Raw genomic sequence first — 21,771 nt, 5'->3', positions numbered from 1 at the left:
AGCTGGGTATGTTCACTATGCAGATATTCCTTCTCAGAAGAAGGAGCTGCTATATGCTCTTTGCAGGCATTTATTACATTTCTCTTTTATTATTATCTATCTTCCATTCATGCCATTAATATGGAAAAGAGGGAACACGACTCAGAGGCTGTCTGCTCTCCTCTTTGAGACACTCTCACCTGTCTGAGGGATTTCTTGCCTTGCCTCCTCTGGCCAAAGCACCAGTTTCAGGTTAGTTGCAATAAATTTTATCTCCATTGAGAAAACTGGTGGCATTATAATATTTCTTTCCGGACAGAACAAGTTTGAAGTAGGAGACAAGTAAATTAATCATCAAAGAAATGGATCTTTATTAGTCCCAAAAGTGGGAAGGTAGAAATTCTGCCCCTCTCAAATTATAAATCATAACAGGTTTTCAGCAGTTTGAATAATGATCTTTTATGTTAATTTTCATGATTTCACTGGCACCTACTTAAAGTAGATAACTGCAAACTAGATGTTTTACCTACTGGTATCACTAACTTCTACCAGCTTAAGACAGAGCTCCAGCAGGCTGTGGTCCCACATGTGACTGCAAAAGCTGGCCAAAATGTTCTTTTGGCAATTAAGTTCCAGTTACTGGCCATCATGTTTGTGTGCCAGTGCTGCAAACAGGACCCTTCCCTGAACGAACCTGGACTGCAGTAAAGAGTCTGAGCAGTTTCTTGAAAAAGCAACTGTTAATTTATGAAAAGAACATTGTGGTCTTGCCAGGAAAGGGCCATTTTCCAGGAATGATGCTAGTGGCTTTGTAGCCATGTTTGGGTTGGTCCTCACAAGTCACAGCAGGTGATACAAATTGCTGGTGGCCACTACAGGTGAGAATTAGGAGCAAAAGTCACTTTAGGACTTGAACATCTCACCTGATAATCTGCAGACTTTTTTCAGCTGTGTCTAACTGGTGTTTGAGTGGCATGAAGTCTCAGCAAGGCTGTAGTTATGTTTATTATTGCAATCCATAAAGATTTTAAGTGATGATTGGAACAGCTTTGGATAATTCACACCCCATTCTATGCTCTAATGGATGTAATATAAATGTTATACCCAAACCCGATCATTGCCAAGGAGAGTGACTGAACATGGCAGGCAGCACATTGTTCCTTCAAACTAGATGAACCATTGCTCAGAATTAATTTAGAATTTTTAGATGCAATCTTTCAGCAAAGGGAGCTGCAAAGCAAATGTGTAACAAGGAAAGGCTCTTCAAAGCACTATCTGAAAGGGTTCCTCCCAGTGGTGCAGGATGGGGAGGGCAGTGCTGGGGCTGCCCTGAATTTCCCAGGCTGTGGGACTGGCCAAGGGCTGCCCTGGCATTTCTCACCACCTGGGTCTTACAGTTGTAGGTTCTTTCACCCATCGTCAGCCCATTTCTGATGTTCCGTAGAATATTTGGTGTACAGAGTACAGTGTGGCATTTTCACGAGATCGTTGCTTGCAGCACCTTGAGAGTCAAAATGTAGCTTTTTTGGGGGTAGAGGGTAAAGGAATCACCCATGAGCCTGAAGGAAGACAAGGATAATACCAGCTTTTAGAGTTCCTCTCTTGTCTTGAAAAGGTCCTTTCTTCACTTATGCCCAGGGCTGAGGCTCAGGACAGCAGAGAACAAGCTGCAGCAGAGCTGATCAGCTTAGAGGGATCCTGGCTGGCTCAGGAAGATGTCAAATGTCTGGCAAGAGCTCCAACTGCTGCATCTTCACGAGCAGTCCCAGGAGGGTTCCACGGCTTCTGCAGGGTTGCTCAGGCAGGATGTTCATGTCCCCAGCAGCACTGGGGAGGGATGTGGCCACCCAACCCAGCGACAGAGAGTCCACTCAGAGATTAAACTAAGAAATATAAGGCCAGTGGCAACGGGATCCTTCTCACACAGGCAGAGGGATGCTGGCTCCAAACACTGGGTAAATACCCTTACTAGGAGCCTTGTCTCTTCTTAGCAGGCCTGAGACTTGACCTCCCCATGTACCAAATTCTGCATCTGCCACAATGTGGAATCCTGTGTGGTCATCAACAGGCTGTTCATTTTCCCCAGCAGCACAACGGCAGATGTGAAACTCCTCTGGCTGGAGCAGTGCTGTGGAAAGGCAGGTGCACACCACAGGGATGTGGTATTTACAGCAAAGCTGTTTCTATGTCACTGTACCTCAGTACTGCCCACTTGGGTCCACTGGGGGAGGTGAAATCACAGCACCAAAGACACCCCCGGGCTCCAGCTGTGTCACACAGCATGGCACAGAACAGCTGTAAATCTGGTCTAATATCTGGCTAGGCCAGGTTTATTGCTGATTTGTGGCATCAGAGCAACAAAAAGCCACAGGAAGCATCTGGCAAATCTGCCCCTCCTAAGAGTGCAAGATTAATGAAGCGTGACATCCTCCCTCCACATCAGTGTGGCCCCATGGTCAGACCAAGGGCTATGTCCCTTCAAAGGGCTTGTCACCCTCCTATCCAAATCTTAGTGACATGAAGGAGGTAAGAGTCCATGGTAGTACCAGGTCTTGGTTACTGTATCATAAAGTGTTTTTGACTTGTTTTACTTTTAATTCCTGTTATTTTTACCTAATCTCTTTAATTTAGGAGTCTGACATATTTAGATCACTCTCACTTCTGCAGCTGGAATTGTTTCCCCGTTGTTCCTTATGACCAGAGCTGTCCTTGCTGGCTGGAGAATCCCTGGGATTGCTGACATCAGCACAACTCAACCAACAATGTTATAACATCAAAGAGTTCAGAAGTTAAATGCTTGGTTTTCTAAAATCCATCTCACAGTGTCAGAGAAAGGCAAGTGGATTAAGGCTCAAACAAACAAGCACTTTCTTAATTCCAAATGCTTCCTAAAATCCTACCTGGTTGAACTACTGCAAGCACTTAATTAATTGTTCTTGGTGGTGTCACAGGCAAATCTCCACTAACTTCAGGGGAAGTAGAGTGGGCAGTTGCTGTGGACATGTGGGATGTGTCACCTTTACCATGCTGCAAGAGGTAAATACCTGAAGGGCACAGGGAGAATGACCCTGAACAACTGCACCATTGCTTGGCCCAGCACCCAGCACAGCAGAGACACCCTCACCACTCCACATCGTGCTGAATCAGCAGCCTCCCCCGCTGGGTTGGCAGGAGGAAGGGCAGTTGATGCTGGATGGGGACTGCAGTCCTGCTGCCTGTAGCTCAGTGGGCCAGAAGGCAAGTGGCCACTGCTGCATCCCTGAGCCAGCCTGCACAGGCACACGGCCACACAGGGCACTGGCAAAGGCAGAAATCAAGCCCAGGCACTCAGCTTAATTTGACAGGATACCATAAAAATCTCACTAACAGCCATCTTGGTATCATTAAAGTATAAAGATAGAAACAATCCAGGAAGATACACCAAATCCAGCATTACTCTCTAGAGGGCATCGCTTGAGGTTAAAGACCCATCTAAATCAAATGAGGCACTTTATTCCCCCAAGCTCTATAAATCCCAGCCTGATCTGTAACTATCAAATGGACTTTTTGTCAGATCTTGTTACTGAAATAACTTCTGAATAGATACAAAACCTGCGGGTGAATGCACTGTCCAAGGGCTCTGCTCCTGCCCAGATCTGATCATTCTGCCTGTTGCAATTTACCAATTTAGCAACATCTCTGTGTGACAACTTCATGTGCTGCGACACACCCACACGTGAGGGATAGAGGAGATTTTGGATGGAAACAGGCTCACTTTCAAAACCACTATGATTGTTTAAAGACTACAGTTATCTGGTATCCCAAGCAGGAGTGAAGAGCCCTGGTAACATGGGCAGAAACCCACACGGTCAATCACTGTTCCTACTTGTTACCTTCTGTCTCAAAAAGTGATCTTTGATATTCCATACTGAACATTTAATATTCACGGAAAAAGCACCAGGGATTTCTTCTTTGCTCTGCTACCTGTGCTATCAGCAGTTGCACATCTCCAAGATTTAACATTTGAGGGATTGAAATGGTTTACAGCTGGGCAGAGGAAGGGATAAAAGTGAAAGCCTTCTAGTTTGAAAAGACTAAAAGCTTTAAAAATTAGAAGATTAAAACTCAGTGCCTCAAGCCCCATATAACCCCCAGCCACCTAAGAAATACACTGCATGTCGATGGCTGGGGTAGTGCTCTGAGGCAGTGCAATAAATCCCCTGGCCAGAAAGATGTTTTTCCTCAACAGCAGAGCCAGCAGCAGTTTCGTATGCTCAACACCCCAGGGCTCCAAGTGCTGGTGAGCAGCATCCTGGGGCTGCAGCTTCCCAGCTGCCAGGGGACAGGTTTTTTCAGTTCCTGCTGAGTACTTGGTAGCGGCAATAGTTCCCCATAACAGAACTTCGTTCTAGTCTCCATTACTGGGCTTTTTTGTAAATAGTGTTCAAGGATTCTTGCCTTTTTTTTTTTTTTTTTAGAGCAGGTTGGAGCAATCACTGTATTTTTGCAGACTCTGTTGTTTTTTCCTTGTGGGAACTAGGTATACATTTTAAATTCAGTTGTTTGAACTGGTGCACAAAGTCATTGTAACATCTACACACACTCTGTACACACCTGTACAGATGCATTACCAACCAAGGCTGCAAGTTCCTGTGCTCTTTGCAGAGAGTTTGCAGCCTGTGTTTGGCAGCAGCAGCTGTCACTATGAAAGTATATTTATATGTTTCATAAGTGTAGCTCAAACAAATTAAACTCTGTACTAACAAGATCATAATTTAATAGAAGCGCCAAGTGCTAATGCAATAATACGTGCCAATGGGATTAGGAAATGCAAGCTCTAACAAGTCACTGTAGTTCATTCACAGCAGTGCCCAAGACTTGAGGTACAGATGTGGTGAGGGATGAGAGGAAGAGCTCCCCAAACAGGGAGGCAGAGCAAGGGAGAGCTGATGCTTAACATCATGTTCAAACCTACAACATCAGAAACAGCAGCATGGATCTTTTCCATCATTGCCTGGATCCTCTCTAACCTGGTGGATATGAGCAAGAGACTCAACTTACCTTGCATGTGGGCTATCCCCTCACCTTCTCTTTCTCTTGCCTCTAGACACATCCACTTCCCACCCCGTCTTTATTTTCCTCTTGAAACGGCTTCTTCTGCGACTCCTGCTCTCGGCTCCTCAGCAGGCTGCAGGGAGGTGCTGCTTAGTCCAAAGGCTACACAAGACATTCAAAGAACAGCTACAAAGCTAAAGGTGTCCAACCCACAGTTACAATGCCAGCCAGCACAGAGAAATCCTCAGAGCAGCACAAGTGTCTGTGTCCAATGTGAGCTCAATGCTGAAACATTAGAGTCACTTTGAAGAAGAACAAGAAGAAAGGTATTTACTTTTCCCTTTGTATGGTAAATGACAGCAGTTACTATTAAAGAGGAAACAGCCAAGTACAGACCCTCAGGGAGATGTTCAAAGAAAGGGCCCTGCTCCTGCTGCTGGGAGCTCCACTTCCAGCTGCTGGATTTCCTTTTTTTCCTTTTCCAGTCCCATGGATAAATGACTCAAGTAAGCAATTAATGGAAATTAACTGTTAAGCACCACAGGTATTATCAAAAGGAATACACGAGTAACAAGTCTTTCTCTAAGATTTCTTGTAGCCATAAAGGCAGGACATGGTGTCCCTGTATGAGCTCCAGCTCTGCTGCAGTCAATGCTGCACAAGCACACGCCCTTGTACAGGCAGCTCCAGCTTTGGCAAGGCAGCAAAGCCAGTCCTCAGGATGATAAAGATTATACAGGCAAAACACAACAGTTCCCAATTCTCAGATGCCACCAGCCCTGACTCCACTAACTCCTGCCCAGCCAGGGCAACCTGCTTGTCCCAAATCCTTGTTCCCAGTATCCCAGTTACATTTCCAGGAAAATACCCTCAACAATCTGCACAACAGCACTGCCATGCAAACCAGAGCAGGCTCTCTGCCCTTCTTGGCAATGCTCTAAGCGAGATGCTCCAATGAACTCCCAGAGCATGAAGACTTCATTATTGGCACAAAACATACACAGTATTATTTTCTAATACGCTATAAAGTAATAGGTGTCAATTAAACCAATATTCTGATGCCCTCTTTATAAAGCATTATTTTGCTTTGTCACTAGTTTGCACAATACAATAACTTCATGTTACTTTCCCAGCTCTGAGCATGAATTAGCTCTGTGTTACTGTCACTGGCTCTGACCAGCCATTTTATCTTTTTCCAGCTCATAACCCAGGCCTATAGAATGGGTGACAAGGAAATTCATGATGATGAACATAATTTCAAACAAATTGCTTAAATAAATCGTGCTGCATCTTTTTAAGATAGCCATTTCCCCAAATGTTCCCTTTTCCGCATGACGCGTTTGGCAATGGTGCTCTTTAGGCGTCAGGTATCATCTAAAATAATGCATAACAGATTTCTTCTAAAAATATGCCACTTAAAAAAAATTATGCCTCAAATGCCAACGGCTGTGCTGAAAATGTATCAAAGCAAACCAGCAGACAGAAATGGGGGAAGAGATCCCATCTGCTAATGGCCGCACTCACAGCTGAGAAGGGCTTGGGGATGTGACGCTGCGTGGAGTGTGGCTCTGCGGGTACAGCTCAACTAGCTCACCAGAAGAGTAATCCTATGATTAAAAGAAACAATTGGAAAAATAAGTAGTATAACATTGCACATCATTTCACAGATATACTCCAAAAGAGATATCAGCCTAAAAAAAGAATATATTAAAAAAATTGATTCAAATAATTAGCAAGAAATCTTGGCATGTGAAGTTGGCAAGAAGCTGCATTCAGACATTCTCCTTCCGTGTCGGTTTCATTAAATTTTACCATGAAGGTATAAGAACACAAGAAATCTATCAACAGCATAACTACAGAAATTTATCTTAGCAGAAAATTGTTCCTATGCAACTGAATAATTAGTTTCACTTAAGTCACTCAGCCTGCTACTGCCGTCTGCATCCCCTTTTGTCTAGTTCTTGTTAAATTTCTATTCAGACATCACTCAGCTCCAAGATGATAGGATTGTCTAATAAACAAAATAGTTTCCAAACTCGTAATACACTGCAACATATTTCCTGGAATATTTTTTTTTATAACTACTATTTTGTATTCTCTCACAATTGAGAACTCAGCTCACAAGTAGAAGAGCATTTGAAGACAGGGTAATTCTGCCATGAAACTAAATTCATGCTCATTTAGGAGAGCTAAATGAACAAATTTTGATGCACGTACCAGAACGTCTGCACCAGCCAAGTCAGCCCACATGTATTAACATGCATCCCAGAAAAACTGCATATAGATGGAGCACATTCCCCTTCAGACTTCTTAAATGAGGACCACTACCAAAACTGGGTAACTCCCTTCACCAAGGCAGTACCAACAGCTAAGGCACTGCAGGGCAGACTGGCACCCTTTTCTCCACATCAGCACTGGCACAGACTGGTAGTGCTGAAAACAAGACACATGTCAGTTGAGGCCTTTAAAACAATCTCATTAAAATGGCACAATCTCTTTAGTCTCAAATTATGAATAAACTCCAGGAGCACGGGAAGTTCACAGGACTAACCTTACACTCTGTGTGACGCAACAGATTAAAAAACTTGCAGAAAAGACAACTAAATACCTTTTCTTCTTTCCTGCTGCAAGACTCAAAATCCTTGTGAAACTGAAAGTCACTGTTTAATTTTCCAGTGTTGATGATGACATAGTAACAAGGGATGAAGTCACAACTCAGAATCATTCCTCTCCAAGCACAGGCACACTGCATGCGAGGCCACAGGGAGGACGAGCACAGGAGGGCATTTTCTGGGTGACTGGGTCCTTTGTGGTACAACAATGGGTGCTGGCACAGGCAAGCAGACTGCATACTTACCTCTGGCTTTCAGCATGAGCTAGAATATTAGAGTGCACAGAGGAATTCAGCTTAAGAACCCAGCACCATCAGTTCACAACTCCCAGTTGCGCACAACCCAGCAGGTAGGACATGGATGATTGCAAACTTGGGACAGCGATTACCCAAGCCTGGGTCTCTACTGACAAAGCTGAGAGGGGCTCTGTCAGCTCAGCCGGTAGAGAGAGCTGTCCCCAGTGAGCAATGGTCCCCACACCAGCCTTGTGACGAGCTACAAGGTCTGTATCTCCACCTTAGGCACCTTCCCCACCCCATCCACTCTGATTCCCCCCAGCTACCACCTCCTTTAAGGGGAAAAAAAGAGCAGTTTTGAAGCACCTCCTCTGAAAGCTGTATAAATGAAGGTGTGTTCACATAAACAATTAACCGGAGAGATGGGATGAAATGATGAGGGCAACTTCTGGTGGGAGGACAGACAGGAGAGAGAGGCCAGCGAGACTGCTGAAACTGAAGTGCCCAGAGGGCAGCAGTGGTGCTCACCTTTCCTGAGAGGGCAGGGGCATGGCCTGAACTTGGTGCCAGTGGCCAGCAATGGAGTGTGCACTGCTGGGAAGGCAGCTCATGCTGCTGCAACAGTGCTCCATCACAGCTGGCAGCACTCAATGCTTTGGGATGCCACCTCCCCAGAAAAACCACTTCATAACCAGAAAGCTCTTTGATTTACAACACCCCTAGAAACAGCAACTAACCCCCTCTCTGCCTCCCTCAGCTTAGTCTTCTGTGGGAGGTCTTCTCCTGCCTCAGGACTTGTGCCAGCTGAGCCGTGCCCTGAGAGCTGATGTCCGCAGCTCAAACTAACAAGCAGTCTTTCACCACAGCATGTTGCAAAGACAGCATTTTGGACTAAACCAGCAAAACACTCATTACTGTGTTTGCTCCCCAACTCATGTTACCACAGCATCCCTGACTCCACTCCTGCAACATTTCCTGTGCAGGCCAAGGGCTTGCTCATAGACAGTATCGCTCTTTGTAAAAGGTCTTTCAGCACAAGCGAAAAATAGGATGACCCTGCCCTAATTATGACCATTTTAAAAATCCTTTTTAGTTTTCTTAGGGCTGAAAGTGTTATTGGCTGGGTTTAATTCAATGAACTTGAAGCAATGAAATTCATTGGAGCTGGTTTGTACAAAGAGTTTTTTTTTCATGGAGGTAGCATTAAACAGTGAGGTGCTGGATCCCAGGAGAATATATTAAACATTTAATATACTGGCAAGTATGACATTATATAAAAATATTCTGTGAAGGATGAGCAGCAGAGCTAAAATGCATAAAAAAGCTCATCCTCATCTCTAGGCTGCTGCTGAGCACTGCAGACCTCCAGCTATTGAACAAACCTGAATTCAAGAGCTTTTCCTTCCTTCAATATTACACAGTGGCTTTTGCTAACATCAGACATGACAAGCTGAGCGATTTCCTATGAAGCCAACTGTAAGCAACTCTTATTAACAGAATGCAGCAGTAATTTGCAGTAATTGTCCAAAACTGCGGTCTACTGAAAATACTGCTATTATTGATTTTGGGCCAAAGCTGAAGCATTTCTATAAGCAAGATTAGGAGTTATTATTTCCTAAAGAACTGGTTTTAGTAACTGTAGGAGAGTGTCACTATGAAAATGAATTTCAGTACTTTTCAATATAATGATGTCATTTAAATTAATTTTCTTGGTAATTTCTGCACCCAAGGTGACCAACAGTACCCAGCCTACTTTAGCTACAGCTTCTCCTCTCTGGATTAAAGACTGCAGAAAATGCCACTTTTACACTATAAGGGTGGCAATAGGAAAGCACAGGCTGCTTGGCAGGCTGGGGGAAGACTCAGCTCAGCAGAATGCAGTTACAGCATTGCCACTGCTGGCACTAGAGCCAGGTTTGACTCTACATCTCAATGTAATACAGATGCAGGGCTCCTGCACAAGTGTGTGCAGAAGACTGGTCAGTGCCATACAAAAGGTGACATTCGAATACTCCTGACAAAACTTCCAAAGCTTCATTCCTTAATTTCCAGTTTAGTGCAGCAATACAACTAAACACCACCTTGTTGCAAGTAGCACATCTCGTTTCAGCTTTGCCTACCATAAGCTGTAACTCCTTACCCGTTACTGTTGCTGTTATTTTACCATTAACAGGCAATACCGTCTCTGTGTAACATTGTCTTTGCCATGATCTTTGCTTAACGTTTATCTCTACCCCACACTGTGATTGATTAGGTGAGCAGCCACCCTCTCCTTCTCTGAGCTACAGCCCCACACCAGCATCTCTTCTCCACAGACCAGGCTCTTGTAGCACCAGCTCAGACCAGCAAAGCCACATGTGCTGGTACTGGTTTGCTTGACCCCTACCCAAAAGAGCAAAGGAGACAGGAGCCCTTTCATCTCCAGGTCTGTGCTGGCACAGGTGGTCCTGGCCAAAAAAGCCTCTCAAAACCTGCTCTGCATCACATGAGGACCAAAGCCTTGTCCTCAGGGATTACTACGGTGACCAGATGCCATCACTGGTTTCTTGTACAGTTACCTCACTGATTTGCTCTGCCCAGGTCCCACCAACACTGGACTTTCTATCTGTTAGTTAAATAAAGTTTCCAAACTTGACCAAGCCTGCTGTGATATTAAAGAAGACTGTTTCTTTGAAAGAGCTACTGAGCAAGAAAATGGCTTTTTTTCCCCCCACCGCAATTAGTAAGATGGTTTTCATCTGCTTTCTTTTTTGAGGTTGTTTTTCTTTTTTTCTTGAGAAGCGAAATAACAGCCTTGCCGATTACTCTTTGCTAAGGTACCCGATTGTGGTGACATTGAGGCTGACCTTGGAGTCACCTCCCCCGCTGCCGCACTCTCCTTTGTCGTACCACCATTTGTTTTTCAATTTGTCCAAGAGGCCTTGCTCATTCAGTTTTAATACTGCCAGGTTAACAGCATTTCTTGAAACGATAAAACATAACTTGTAAGAAAAAATGCACAAATGCTCAGGAAATCGTAACGTATAAAAAAAGGAGCACAAGAGGACAAATTGGCTAAAATTTCACAGAACGTGGAGCTATCAAAATGTCTGTACAGCAAATACAGGGTTAAATATTGGAAGGTGGCATGGAGGATAACATTTGCTCAAAACTGAAGTGTGCGGGATGGGGAAATCGTCTTTGAGAAAAAAAGTAACAAGAACACCACATCATGCAGTTAACATTCGTCACATATGGCAGGTTAACTTGGCTTTTACCATTTAAATTGAAAAAGCCATTGAACTGTAAAATTAAAACAGCAACAAACAATCAGAAAGGACAACACGAAGAGAACACAAAAAATGGATGCATTAAATAAATGAAACCATAATTTACCGTCTTATTTAACTCCATGGAATATTGAAGATTTTAAACTTTTAAGTTACCTCAAAATCCACAAGAAAGAAAATGACAACACAATACATCAGGGTAGGTGGAATACTATAACAACATGGATATTGTTATATTATTCCACCCACCTTAATGCTGAGCCTTTGGGGGTTGCTACACCATAGCCCTTGGAATCCAGGTTGCCTCCAACTTTCATGGTGTCGCAGGGCTTGCGCTGCTCGATGTACTCGTTCATGGTCGACTCCAGCAGGAAGGCAAACTTGCCCTTGGACTTGCGCACCCGCGCCACGCCGTCCGCCGTCGTCTTGGTGAACACCGAGGGCTCGGCCGACTTCATGTATGACCACATTTTCTCGTAGACAGCTATTTTTGACCTCTGGGAGAGACAAAAGGAGGGAAATGAAGAGTTGTGTTGGCAAGGGCACAGGACTGAGCTCCTTGGGGTTAGCTGGCATGAAACCCTATAACTGATTAAGGTTAGCAAATAAAAAAGTCAAGGTAGCTTGGAAGGATATACATTGCCTCCTGAACAATGACCAAACCTTAAAATGTTTGGGGAGGGGGAAACAAATCTCGGACATTTAGTCTACTATTTGCCATGTAATTGGCAGCTTGGCAGTCAGAATGAACAACAGCGTGTGCCCATCCCAGCGCTTGGCTCCTGTTCTGTGCTGGGTTTATCTGCCTGTGTGCTGCTCTGCTACTGAACCAGAGGGAGGGTGGGAAATCCCAACTCATCCATCATGGCCAACAGATGCAAAAGGAGCTTCTCCTTTTCATACAAATCCTCAGCACTGGTTTTTTTATGCTATTTGCAGATAGGAAGGACTGACATTTGCGTATTACAAGTTTTCAGCAAGGCAGGAGTCTGCTTTTCATGTGACAACAGCAGGAGACCATGACATTCTAGTGGCTTCTAATGGTGGTGGTGCTCATACAAGGGGTATAAATAGTAATTCCAAAATCCTTTATGAGTCAATAGTCAAACTTTCAAAATTTTATTTTACATTTACCTAAAAGAGAGCAAACACAAATATTATCAATAAACTGAAAAAAATCTCTGGTTAACTGGTTGCCTGTCATCTCTATCTATTTTTTCTGCTTTCATTGTTTTGTGGTTGAGCCAACCCTAACAGCCTTTAGCTCAGCATACAGGCTTTGTAAATCTGGAAATGTTGAGAAATGTGTTACTTCCCCTTCTCCCTCTTCCCCACCAGTAACATTTAAACCACCCTCACATCTCAAAGCCACCTCCAGACTCTTATGCATTTGTATCCTGGACTACTGGTTAAACTTTCCTGCTTGGTCAACAGAAGGCAGTAATGCCAACTGCATTGCTCTAAAGTCTAGAAATCCAAAGGATTTATATAAAGCTTTTGGTCCAAGCTGTAGGTATCTCAAATTTATGCCTTCTACTCCTTGCCAGTTCCCTGTCCACAGCTTTCCTTGCAGAATAGAAATGAAGCAGGCAGTAGGTAAATCTAGTTCAAATGTAGCAAACTTGTGGTGGAAGACTGCTAATGTCCATCCTCTTGATGATTGAGACATGCTTCCACCTCATTCAGGACAATTTAATGCATTTTGAATAATACAATGCTTAACAACCAGCCTCCAAACACTTCACAGAGAGCAAGCCCTGCCTGTACTGCTTCTCGGATTAACATGCTCAGCTGGTGTTGCTACAACGGATTGAGAGGAGCACGGAGGGCAGGATTTTATTTTAATTATCCTTCCTGATGAGCTGAAAAAAAACCTGAAAATTGCAAACCAATTAAAATCAGTCCATTCGACAACAGGAAATCAGAGAGACAACACAGCTCAGCTTCCAGAGAAGCTGACTGTGTGGTAGGTGTGAAAAATAGGCAAGAGAGAGAGCATCTATCTCCTGGCTAAAGAGGGGCTGTAGGACCTTATCCTGCACTGGCAGGAAAAGGGATATAAGTGGGGCTTGAAATAGGTCCTTAACACAGATAAAAGAAGGAATCGGGACTTTCCTGATTTTCCGCTACAACAGTAAACACTGAATAGGCAGAGATGAGGATGGTGGCTCTGGAGCCGAAGTGGGGAGCGTGGCAGCTCCGCTCCTGGCAGGGAGCTTGTGCTCGCTGCTCTGCGCTGGCCCTGCCCGGCCCTGCCCCTGCCCGCCTCGGTGGGAGGGTTTGCAGAGGGGAGTGCTGAGCCCCGGCTGACCGCGGGGCCGTGGGTGCTGCCCAAGGAGGGATATCACCCCGGGGCTCTCTGACAGGCACCCCAGGGCTGATGACCAGACCAGTCTGCGAGCACACTGCCCTGCGGCTGCTGCTTTTCCAGCAACCCCCTTAATGCACGAGAGCATTTTCACACTTCCTGCCCTACTGGGAACTGCCCACGGCACTGCACAGCGCCCAGGCACCCGCTGGAGGGGCAGTGGGCACCCCAGGGCTACCAGAAGTGCCAGAAGGTGGTGGCTGTCACCGCCTCAGCAGTCGCCACCACCGCGGTGCCCCGTGGGCAGCATAGCCCGTGTGGCAGCTCTGCACCCCTGTGCAAGCTGCAGTGCAGGCAACACGGCAGCGCAGCCCACAGCCCCGGGCACTGCCCAGGGCCAGCCTGCCCGCTCCTCTTGTGCAGCCCCGTCCGGCAGAGCAGGAACAAACAGCCTGGCCAGCCAGCACAGACACTGAGCGAGCAGTGGCAAACCTGGTGTGTCCCAATTTCAAGGTTCTCTCCCTTACAACCTTCATCTTCTTTTAACATAAATAACACAAACGCACCTGCTCATTTATATTTGCAAATAAGCACCTAAGGGACAAAAGGAAGGTACAAAACCAGCTTCACTCTTTCTACCTCTTAGCAAGCTACAGTGGTGAGCCTACCAAATTGTGCGTGCTTTTGCTTGTTTTCCTCTGCAGAGTGTGCCTTTAATTACACAGATAAAAAAGAATTTCTTTTGCTTTTTATCTCCTAACTCACACCTGAATACCTGTCTGTAGTAAGTTCTTTCCTACTCTTTCCAGCTGGCCCAACTACCTGAGAGCAATGGCCAGTACATCTGTGCATTGTTAATAATCACAGTTATCTGATGAGTGCCAACAGCACGCTCAGGGCTGCACATGGTCCAAAGCACGTTCCCTGCTCCAAGGGCAAAGGGTGAATATCATCATTCATGCTTCAGAAAACCAAATTCCATGACTCAAAACCTGATCTCTTTTCAACTTCAAGAAATAGCCTAAGCTTTATAGTTTGCTACCTTCATTTAACTCTTCTGGATGATGTGGTTAAAAATCAGTTCTCATTTCTATATGATTGCCCACTTCTTCTTCTGCCAAGTGGGATTTTCGTAATATCTTGATATTATCAAATAACCTAAGTTAGAATAGCAGTCTGATCTAGAAGAAGCAGACAAAAATGCAAGCTATAAATTACCAGAACATGCATTGACTGGGAAAGGTTAAAATAAAATGGCTGTGCTGGTTTTGGAGCAGAGCGTCTGGCTGGGGGGTGTGGGTGAGGACCCACCGGTGTCCTGGAAGAGAGCACCAAGGAGGTGATGGGCTCTGGCCACAGAGTCCTGCTCGGTTAGTGCTGCTTTTTGCAACCACTCACCTACATTCATGATGTGGCCAAAATAATGACTTATGACAAGTCTTCTTGGATGAAGGGACAGTGGCACCAGAGGAGCTGTGACACTGCACATCCACTCAGCAATGCTTGAGGGCGTTTTCTGCCCCACAAACTATTTTTTACCTGCTCAATGCCAGGAAACAGCCAGTTGACTAAAGCTGGTCAAAGATGCAATGAGATGAAATGAAAGACAGTATTTTGAATAAATATTTACACTTTTGCAATTTTACAATTGCTTCAGCAAAACCCAACCACCCTAAAAGACTTTCACAAAAGGAAAATGTCTTTCGTTTCTATCTATAAAGCTGCAAATCCTGTGCTGAAAGAAAATTCTCACCCATCTGTCCTCCTCTGCAGACATTCATGCTACCCCTCCCAGTCCCCTCCAGAAGTCTGACACCCAGAAGAGGGCCAGACCGCAGAAGCAACCATAGGGAAAGGATTTACACTCCAAAATAAGGTAAAGTCTGACAGATCTGCACTGTTGCTATAGTTCAGTGGCAGTAAAACATTTTCTCTCTCATTAAAGTGTTACTTTTAAAGAGATACTTAGAAAAAAAAGCTTAAAAGCAAAGATTTAAACCAATTCAAAACCCGTAACTGCAGTAACTCCCTATGCTCTGCTACTCTTATTTCATTTCTTTGATATTGGTCTCCAGAAGTCCGCCACACACATTTCCTCAGGATTTCAAGGGGATATTATTATAATTTTTTTCTTAAAAGCAACATTTTCAGTGTTTCATCTAGGCCCTGGGACACATTAAAGCGTCTTTTCATTATCACAGCCGTACTGCTGATATAAATAGAGCTGGCCTTTGCTTTGTCAATAGTGTTGGGGCTTTTTTGGTTTTATTTTTGGCTTTTTAAATTATTTTCTTTTTTTATTTGGAGATGTTTATGCAGAAATATGAGGCACAAACACGTCAGCCAAGGGTGCAGGCAGCTCCCTTCCGAGTCAGCAAAGCCAGCAGCTCTCGTGCCAAGGACTCACTTCACTTGGCCTGTTACTAATCAGCCCCTAAATACACATTGCTTCTGGGTAGCAATGCATTCATTTGAAAAGAAGGTGCCAATTCAATCAGTCCACAGTTTTAACACTGCCTTTCATTCTAATTCTCCTGGTTTTGACGTGTGGCTGTGTGGCTCCAGCAGTGGAATGAGAAGGCAAGCAAACCCACAGTGTGTGACAGCATCCGACAGCGCGGCCAGCCGGGGCTGGGTGTGTGATACAGGCAGTGGGACGGAGGCAGCTTTGCCTCTCAGAGGCAGTTATTTCTTCAGCCTATTCAATCACCAAAAGCTGTGGCTCCAGCTGAGTGAAACCAGATGCCTTGGTTCACTTTTGCACATCCCAAATCACCTACAGACATATAGCAAACCTCAGCAATTCTTGGACAACTCCTTGACATTGGTTAAATTTAGCTCTAAACTATCTTTGTGGCTGAAGCTTTTTCCCAAAGACCGAATTACTGTCCCCTCTGCAGACATCTGTCTCACACTTCTGCTAAAGTGACACTGCGTCACCTCTGCCACTACTGAGTACCAGAGAATGTTGAATTTGAGGGACACAGCATTTCTCCTCTATAGTTAAAGTATGTTACAGGGATGACCTTTTCCTATTTTAGAACATTTAGGCCTCCCTGCCACCTTCTCCACAACCTGCAGGTCTTTAAAATGCCTGTCTCATGCACCCTGTTGGGATATTTTATTAAAATGACCAAAATGGTCTTTAGTTTCTCATGGCAGGCACAAAATGATTTCCCAGCAATCAAGCTCGAATTTTTATCATATAGATGATGATTGTTTACCAGTCATGAGCCCGATTCACCTAAATCAAGTTTATTTTTAAAATCCATTTATATGTTCTTCCTTTCATACTGTTAAAAATTTTAGATTACATTGATGTTAGTTTTTTTACCTCTGTCTACAAAACTGAGAGTGATAAAAAAGCTTAAAAAAAAAAAAGAGGGAGAAAAGAATGAGATAAGGCCTCCCTAGTAATCCAGTAGCTGGGCTATGAGGAGGAACAGGAGAACATTTTGTGCCGGCAGTTATCAGTGTAAGAAATGGAACAGGCAATGGGGAAGGCCCACAAGGAAGCCAGTTACAGATACCTGCTCTCAGGGCTGGGTCCAGCCTACATAAACTTTAATATACTTTGGAGTGGGCCAGCATGTGTGGAAACACAGTAAATCAAATGGGGAAATTCAGCAAAATAAAAAAGTACATGGAGCATCCTGACCATGGCACCCACACAAAGATAGGCAGAGACATGGATAAGTGATAAAGCAGCAGAGTTAACACACTCCTCTGTTAAACCAGCAATATGACTATGTTATAGCTCTTTAACAAGGGAAATTTATAGCCCTTTAGTCAGACAGATGTTGCTGATACAAAACACAAAGGTGAATACTAAAAGCAGTGCAGGTATTTAATCTGAATAATACACACTGCCTTGATATGGCTGCACACCTCACTGGTATGAACTTAGGCAGTTAAGTGTGAACCTCAGCTTCATTATCATCACTCACTGCTTTTCTTCCATGTGTGCAATTAGCTCTACAGCAGCTAATGAACCCAGTAGCTTATGAACCATTAAAAAACAAGTTACTAAACAGGAATGAAAGACTGCCAGAGACTGGCTTGGTAGCGCCGCTGCTGCCTGGCCTGGCCATGACTGAGATCCATCGGGTTTAGGCTGTTGCTTGCTTGAACTTCCAATATGGCAAATTGCAAGGGAGTGGCTACCACTGTCTTGGTTGCTTTGGATACAGCTTTGAAGTGATGCCTTTCCACTCCCACCCAAGCCTGATGTTGACTCTACCCTGGCACAGCTTCCTCAGGAGGAGCAAGGAATGGTGGTGGAAGCCCCCAGCCCGATCCCAGCTCTGGAGCACATGGAGGTTGGGCCTAATGATGCTACATAATTAGTAAACCCATGATAAATATTGTCTGTAAGGTCCATCTGCCCAAGATTTTCAAGCTTTTTACTGAGATGGTAAAAATAGGTCTCATGAAGGCCAGAGGGCACCATTAGTCCCCTTTCCCCAGTGTGGACATGAAAGCAGAGATGTCATTTACTGAAGGTCATAGGGCAGAGTCTAACAGATCAATGTCACAGCTTTTAGCCACAGATAACTTGTGATGCCAGCAATTTACTTACCTATATGGACAGAGAAATCAATCCCATCATTACATCAACCTCTTGCTTTTATTACATTCTTGGCAGAAGAAAGTAGGTCAGATGCCATGGGCATGCACAGGGCATTTCTAGCAAGACCAACCCTCAAATCTACCAAACTGTATCCCCAGTTTATGCATTTGTGGGACGCCACAGACAAAGAAGGTTCAAGCATGCGTATACAAACTAGTCTGTGTGTTTGCAGGAATACACAAACCTTTCAGACCATACACATAAATGTAAAAGAACGGGTGACCTGGTGTCTAATAGTATTTTGCAGCCAAGTTTGTGATGGGAGATATTGTCATGTTGGTTTGTTGCTCAGGTTATAACTACGCTTTAGAAATGGCATTTTCCTTTCCCATTTGGGGCAAATGAAGCCCAGAGAGTGAAAGAATCAGGCCCACAAACCCCAGGGCTGCAGCATTCCTCTAGGATCCTCTAAGATGCAGACAACCCCTGCATGAGGTAGAGTGATGGGGAATCCAGCAGAGAGCTGGTGGAGGTGGTGATGGTGAGGAAGGAGGGTCCACAGCAGTTCTGCCAACCTAACAGCTGAGGAAGGAGCCTAAAAAAGCCCCTCCAGCCTTCAGCATCACTAGCTTTTCCATACCTGACATACACAGTGGCTCGATTACAAAAGGAACTATCTTATAAAAATAATACAATATTGTAGGAGTTGTCTTTTGGGACTTCCTTCCTGTGTATCATAGTTCCTTTGAAAGTGTGACCTTTGGCAGCAGTGGGTGATGTGCTGTAGCTGCTTTAACAGGCATCTTTTCTGGACCGAGCTCTGCTCACACAAACAGACAAGCAGAGTCACTCCGGCTGCAACCAGACGTCGCTGACATGTCAGTAACACTGTGAGCAGCAGAATGTAAATCAAGATTTTAAGATGTCCTTTCCTGGCACAACACTGAACTTCAGACTACATTCATCTCCTCACTTTATTGCTGCCATCCATTCCTCCTCATTCCAATGTTGATTGGGAAATTAAAATGAAAGTCTTTACCAGAGACAAGCTGCCTTTGTAAATCCTCTGTGACTCACGGACGCAGCCAGTGCCCGGGCAGAGCTCGCTCCCGAGGAAGCACTTCCAGGGGGGTGATGGGCTGGGTGGCACACACAGGGGATCTGGATGACTGTGCTGGGAAGAGTGTCTGTCTGTCTGTCTGTCTGTCTGTCTGTCTGTCTGCCTGGGGAGCAGGAGCAGCACGCACTGGAGCTGGCTGGAGAGAGGGTTACGTCAGCCTTCAGGCTAAGGGGCATCTTTCCAGCAGTGACATATTCAGCAGAGTTGCCTTGTCTGGGCAACTGAGCAGCACACCAGCCCTGCTCTGGATTTGGCCCGTAATAAATTAACAGAGAACGGCATTTCCAGCACACGATCTGAACACTGTCAGGTCTAATGAGTTTTCAGCTTCAGACAGAAAAGGCCAATACACAGGCAATGATGGAGAAATCCCAGCAGACTACAAGAGGGGATGTTGCATATTCACATCATTAGAGTTTCTAAACCTTCATGTATTTTCTAATTATGCAAAAGTAACAGTCGCAGCACTGTGAGTAATTTATCAGCACCCATGTATTTTAAATGGATCCCTAATAAGCATGTACTAAAGTGACACAACAGCATTACATAAAGTAGGAGAGACTTGAAAAACCAGGGTCCTAGCTGTCTTGAGCAATGTCATTATCATTATCATAGAGCTGCTCTCCAAAAACTAGAGCATTCAAACAGCAAGTGATTTTCCCCCCAGGCGTTTTCTGCTTGCCTCTGTGGTGCAGGCACAGTTACAGCATTAACCCACTGCGAGCTGATGTGCCCAGCTTCCCAAAGGCTACAGCCCCTCTGTGCCCACCTTCCCAGGGGCTACAGCCCTTCTGTGCCCAGCTTCTCAGGGGCTACAGGTCCTCTGTGCCCAGTTTCCCACAGGTTTTATCCCCCTGTGCCCAGTTTCCCACAGACTTTATCCCCCTGTGCCCAGCTTCACACAGGCTACAGCCTCCCTGTGCCCAGCATCCCAAGGGCTACAGCCTCCCTGTGCCCAGCTTCCCAGGGGTTACAGCCCCTCTGTGCCCAGCTTCTCAGGGGCTACACCCCCCCTGTGTCCAGCTTCCCAAAATACAGCCTCCCTGTGTCCAGCTTCCCACAGGCTTTAGCCCCCTGTGCCCAGCTTCCCACAGGCTTTAGCCCCCTGTGCCCAGCTTCCCAAGGGCTACAGCCTCATACCACCTGGTCCCTGGGACTCAGCTTGCAACTGCTGAGCAGTATTGAGACAGAGGTGAACTGGAAAGCCTAAACTACAAACACAAGGAGAGCTGATAGACAAATGCCCTCTGTTATTGAAGATAATGGAGAGATCTATTCAAATATTTGTTATTAAGTGTTGACTGAAAGCTTTGCTAAATCCTAGCTTGGCTGCTGAAATTAGTAAGGCAGTTCAGCCACCTTAACCCCAGCACCATTCAAAGGCTTCTTTTCCAAGGAGTGGATGATGGATGAGCTGTTAATTTTAGTTCCCGTAAGGATAAATTTTCCTCTCCAATCTATAGCCCTAAAGACATTAGATCACTTCATGGGAAACCATTTCTCTTGTAATTATGTCACATTTGATTTCCTGCTGCCTTTAAAACTGCCTGCTGGCCATGTGGCAGAAAGGAGGTTCAAGAGATTAAAAGAACCCCACAAGCAGACCATCTATCACCCATGCAGTGGGGAGGCTGTGATCTCTCTGCACACACACATTCACCTTTTAATATTTCTGCATACTCCCACCGATATCAAACGGGGAAGAGAGAGAATAAATGGGTGGAATAAAATTTTCACACCTTCTGTGTGGAAAAACAGTTACACCACAGTACTCTGACTAATTGCTGCCACATTGCCTATCAAAGATCTATACAACTCATTTTTTAAGCTATCACTTTTCTGTGATGTTCTGTTCTTTAAAGCCCATAAATACAATCATACTTCAATATTTTTGTCAGGAATTTGTTATGATGACTATGTTGTTTTGCTCAATGTCAGGAACACAGAAAGCTTCAAACTGTTAATCATAGTTTTATCCAAAGGCAAAAGCAAAGCATTTCTATGAGTGCTGTGCTAAAAACAAGTCCTTCATCTTCACTAGCAAAATAAATTTTGAAATTAAAAATCAAAGAGTTTAACTACAGATGAAACCCTTAGCGCCACACGCACAGAGTTCACTATTGGTGTTTGTAATAGGCTCTAATGATGATCTCGATATCATTTGATTGCACAGAATGCATAAAAATCACACAGCATCTATGGGTGTACAATCCAAGGCTTTTCCTTACCTAAACTGCTTGCTAGTGGAATTTATTTCAGTATCATCTTCACACAACCTTATCATCAGATGAAAGCAATAAGCTCTTTAAGTTATAATGGGCTGTAACACACTAGTGCTTCTGAATGCTCTACAGTCATAATTCCTGCCTCCCTCCCAATGGCTCTGGGATGGAGCTGTGCTCCTGCCTGGCTGCCTGACTGCAGCTCTGGCCTTGTCCACACAGTCTGCCCGTATTGAGTGCTCCAGAAGCACCTGGAGGGGGAGTCCTCTCTGCACAAGCCAGAAGGGACCCACTGATGCAACGACAGCCCCACCTCACACAGCCCCACACAGAGCTCTGCTGAACAGGAGGGGAGGTCTGTGTTACCTCAAGAGCTTTCAGTGGAAGTTATCTCAAAATCCTTTTTGAAGGTTTAAGGAAT

General features: G+C 44.8%; 1 protein-coding gene across 4 annotated transcripts in view; it reads right to left on the bottom strand.

Annotated features, from left to right (window-relative positions):
• GRIA3 (glutamate ionotropic receptor AMPA type subunit 3) overlaps window positions 1-21,771 on the bottom strand; it is a 146,081-nt gene that overhangs the window by 10,734 nt on the left and 113,576 nt on the right. For 2 of the 4 annotated variants that reach the window (XR_011699060.1, XM_071569624.1), the window contains exons 13-14: window positions 11,380-11,627; window positions 10,708-10,822 (exon numbers count right to left, since the gene is read on the bottom strand). Coding sequence is in view for 3 of the 4 variants with exons in the window: in XM_071569624.1 (XP_071425725.1) it covers window positions 10,708-10,822; window positions 11,380-11,627 (363 nt within the window). In the remaining variant the exon portion in view is untranslated. The remainder of the gene's footprint in view (window positions 1-10,707; window positions 10,823-11,379; window positions 11,628-21,771) is intronic. The other 2 variants (XM_071569623.1, XM_071569622.1) reach the window with 1 other exon arrangement.

This window comes from Pithys albifrons, chromosome 14 (genome assembly GCF_047495875.1).
Source record: "Pithys albifrons albifrons isolate INPA30051 chromosome 14, PitAlb_v1, whole genome shotgun sequence".
Lineage (NCBI taxonomy): Eukaryota > Metazoa > Chordata > Aves > Passeriformes > Thamnophilidae > Pithys > Pithys albifrons.
The sequence above is the reverse complement of the archived record's forward strand: the minus strand, read 5'-3'. Positions and strand labels throughout refer to the sequence as shown.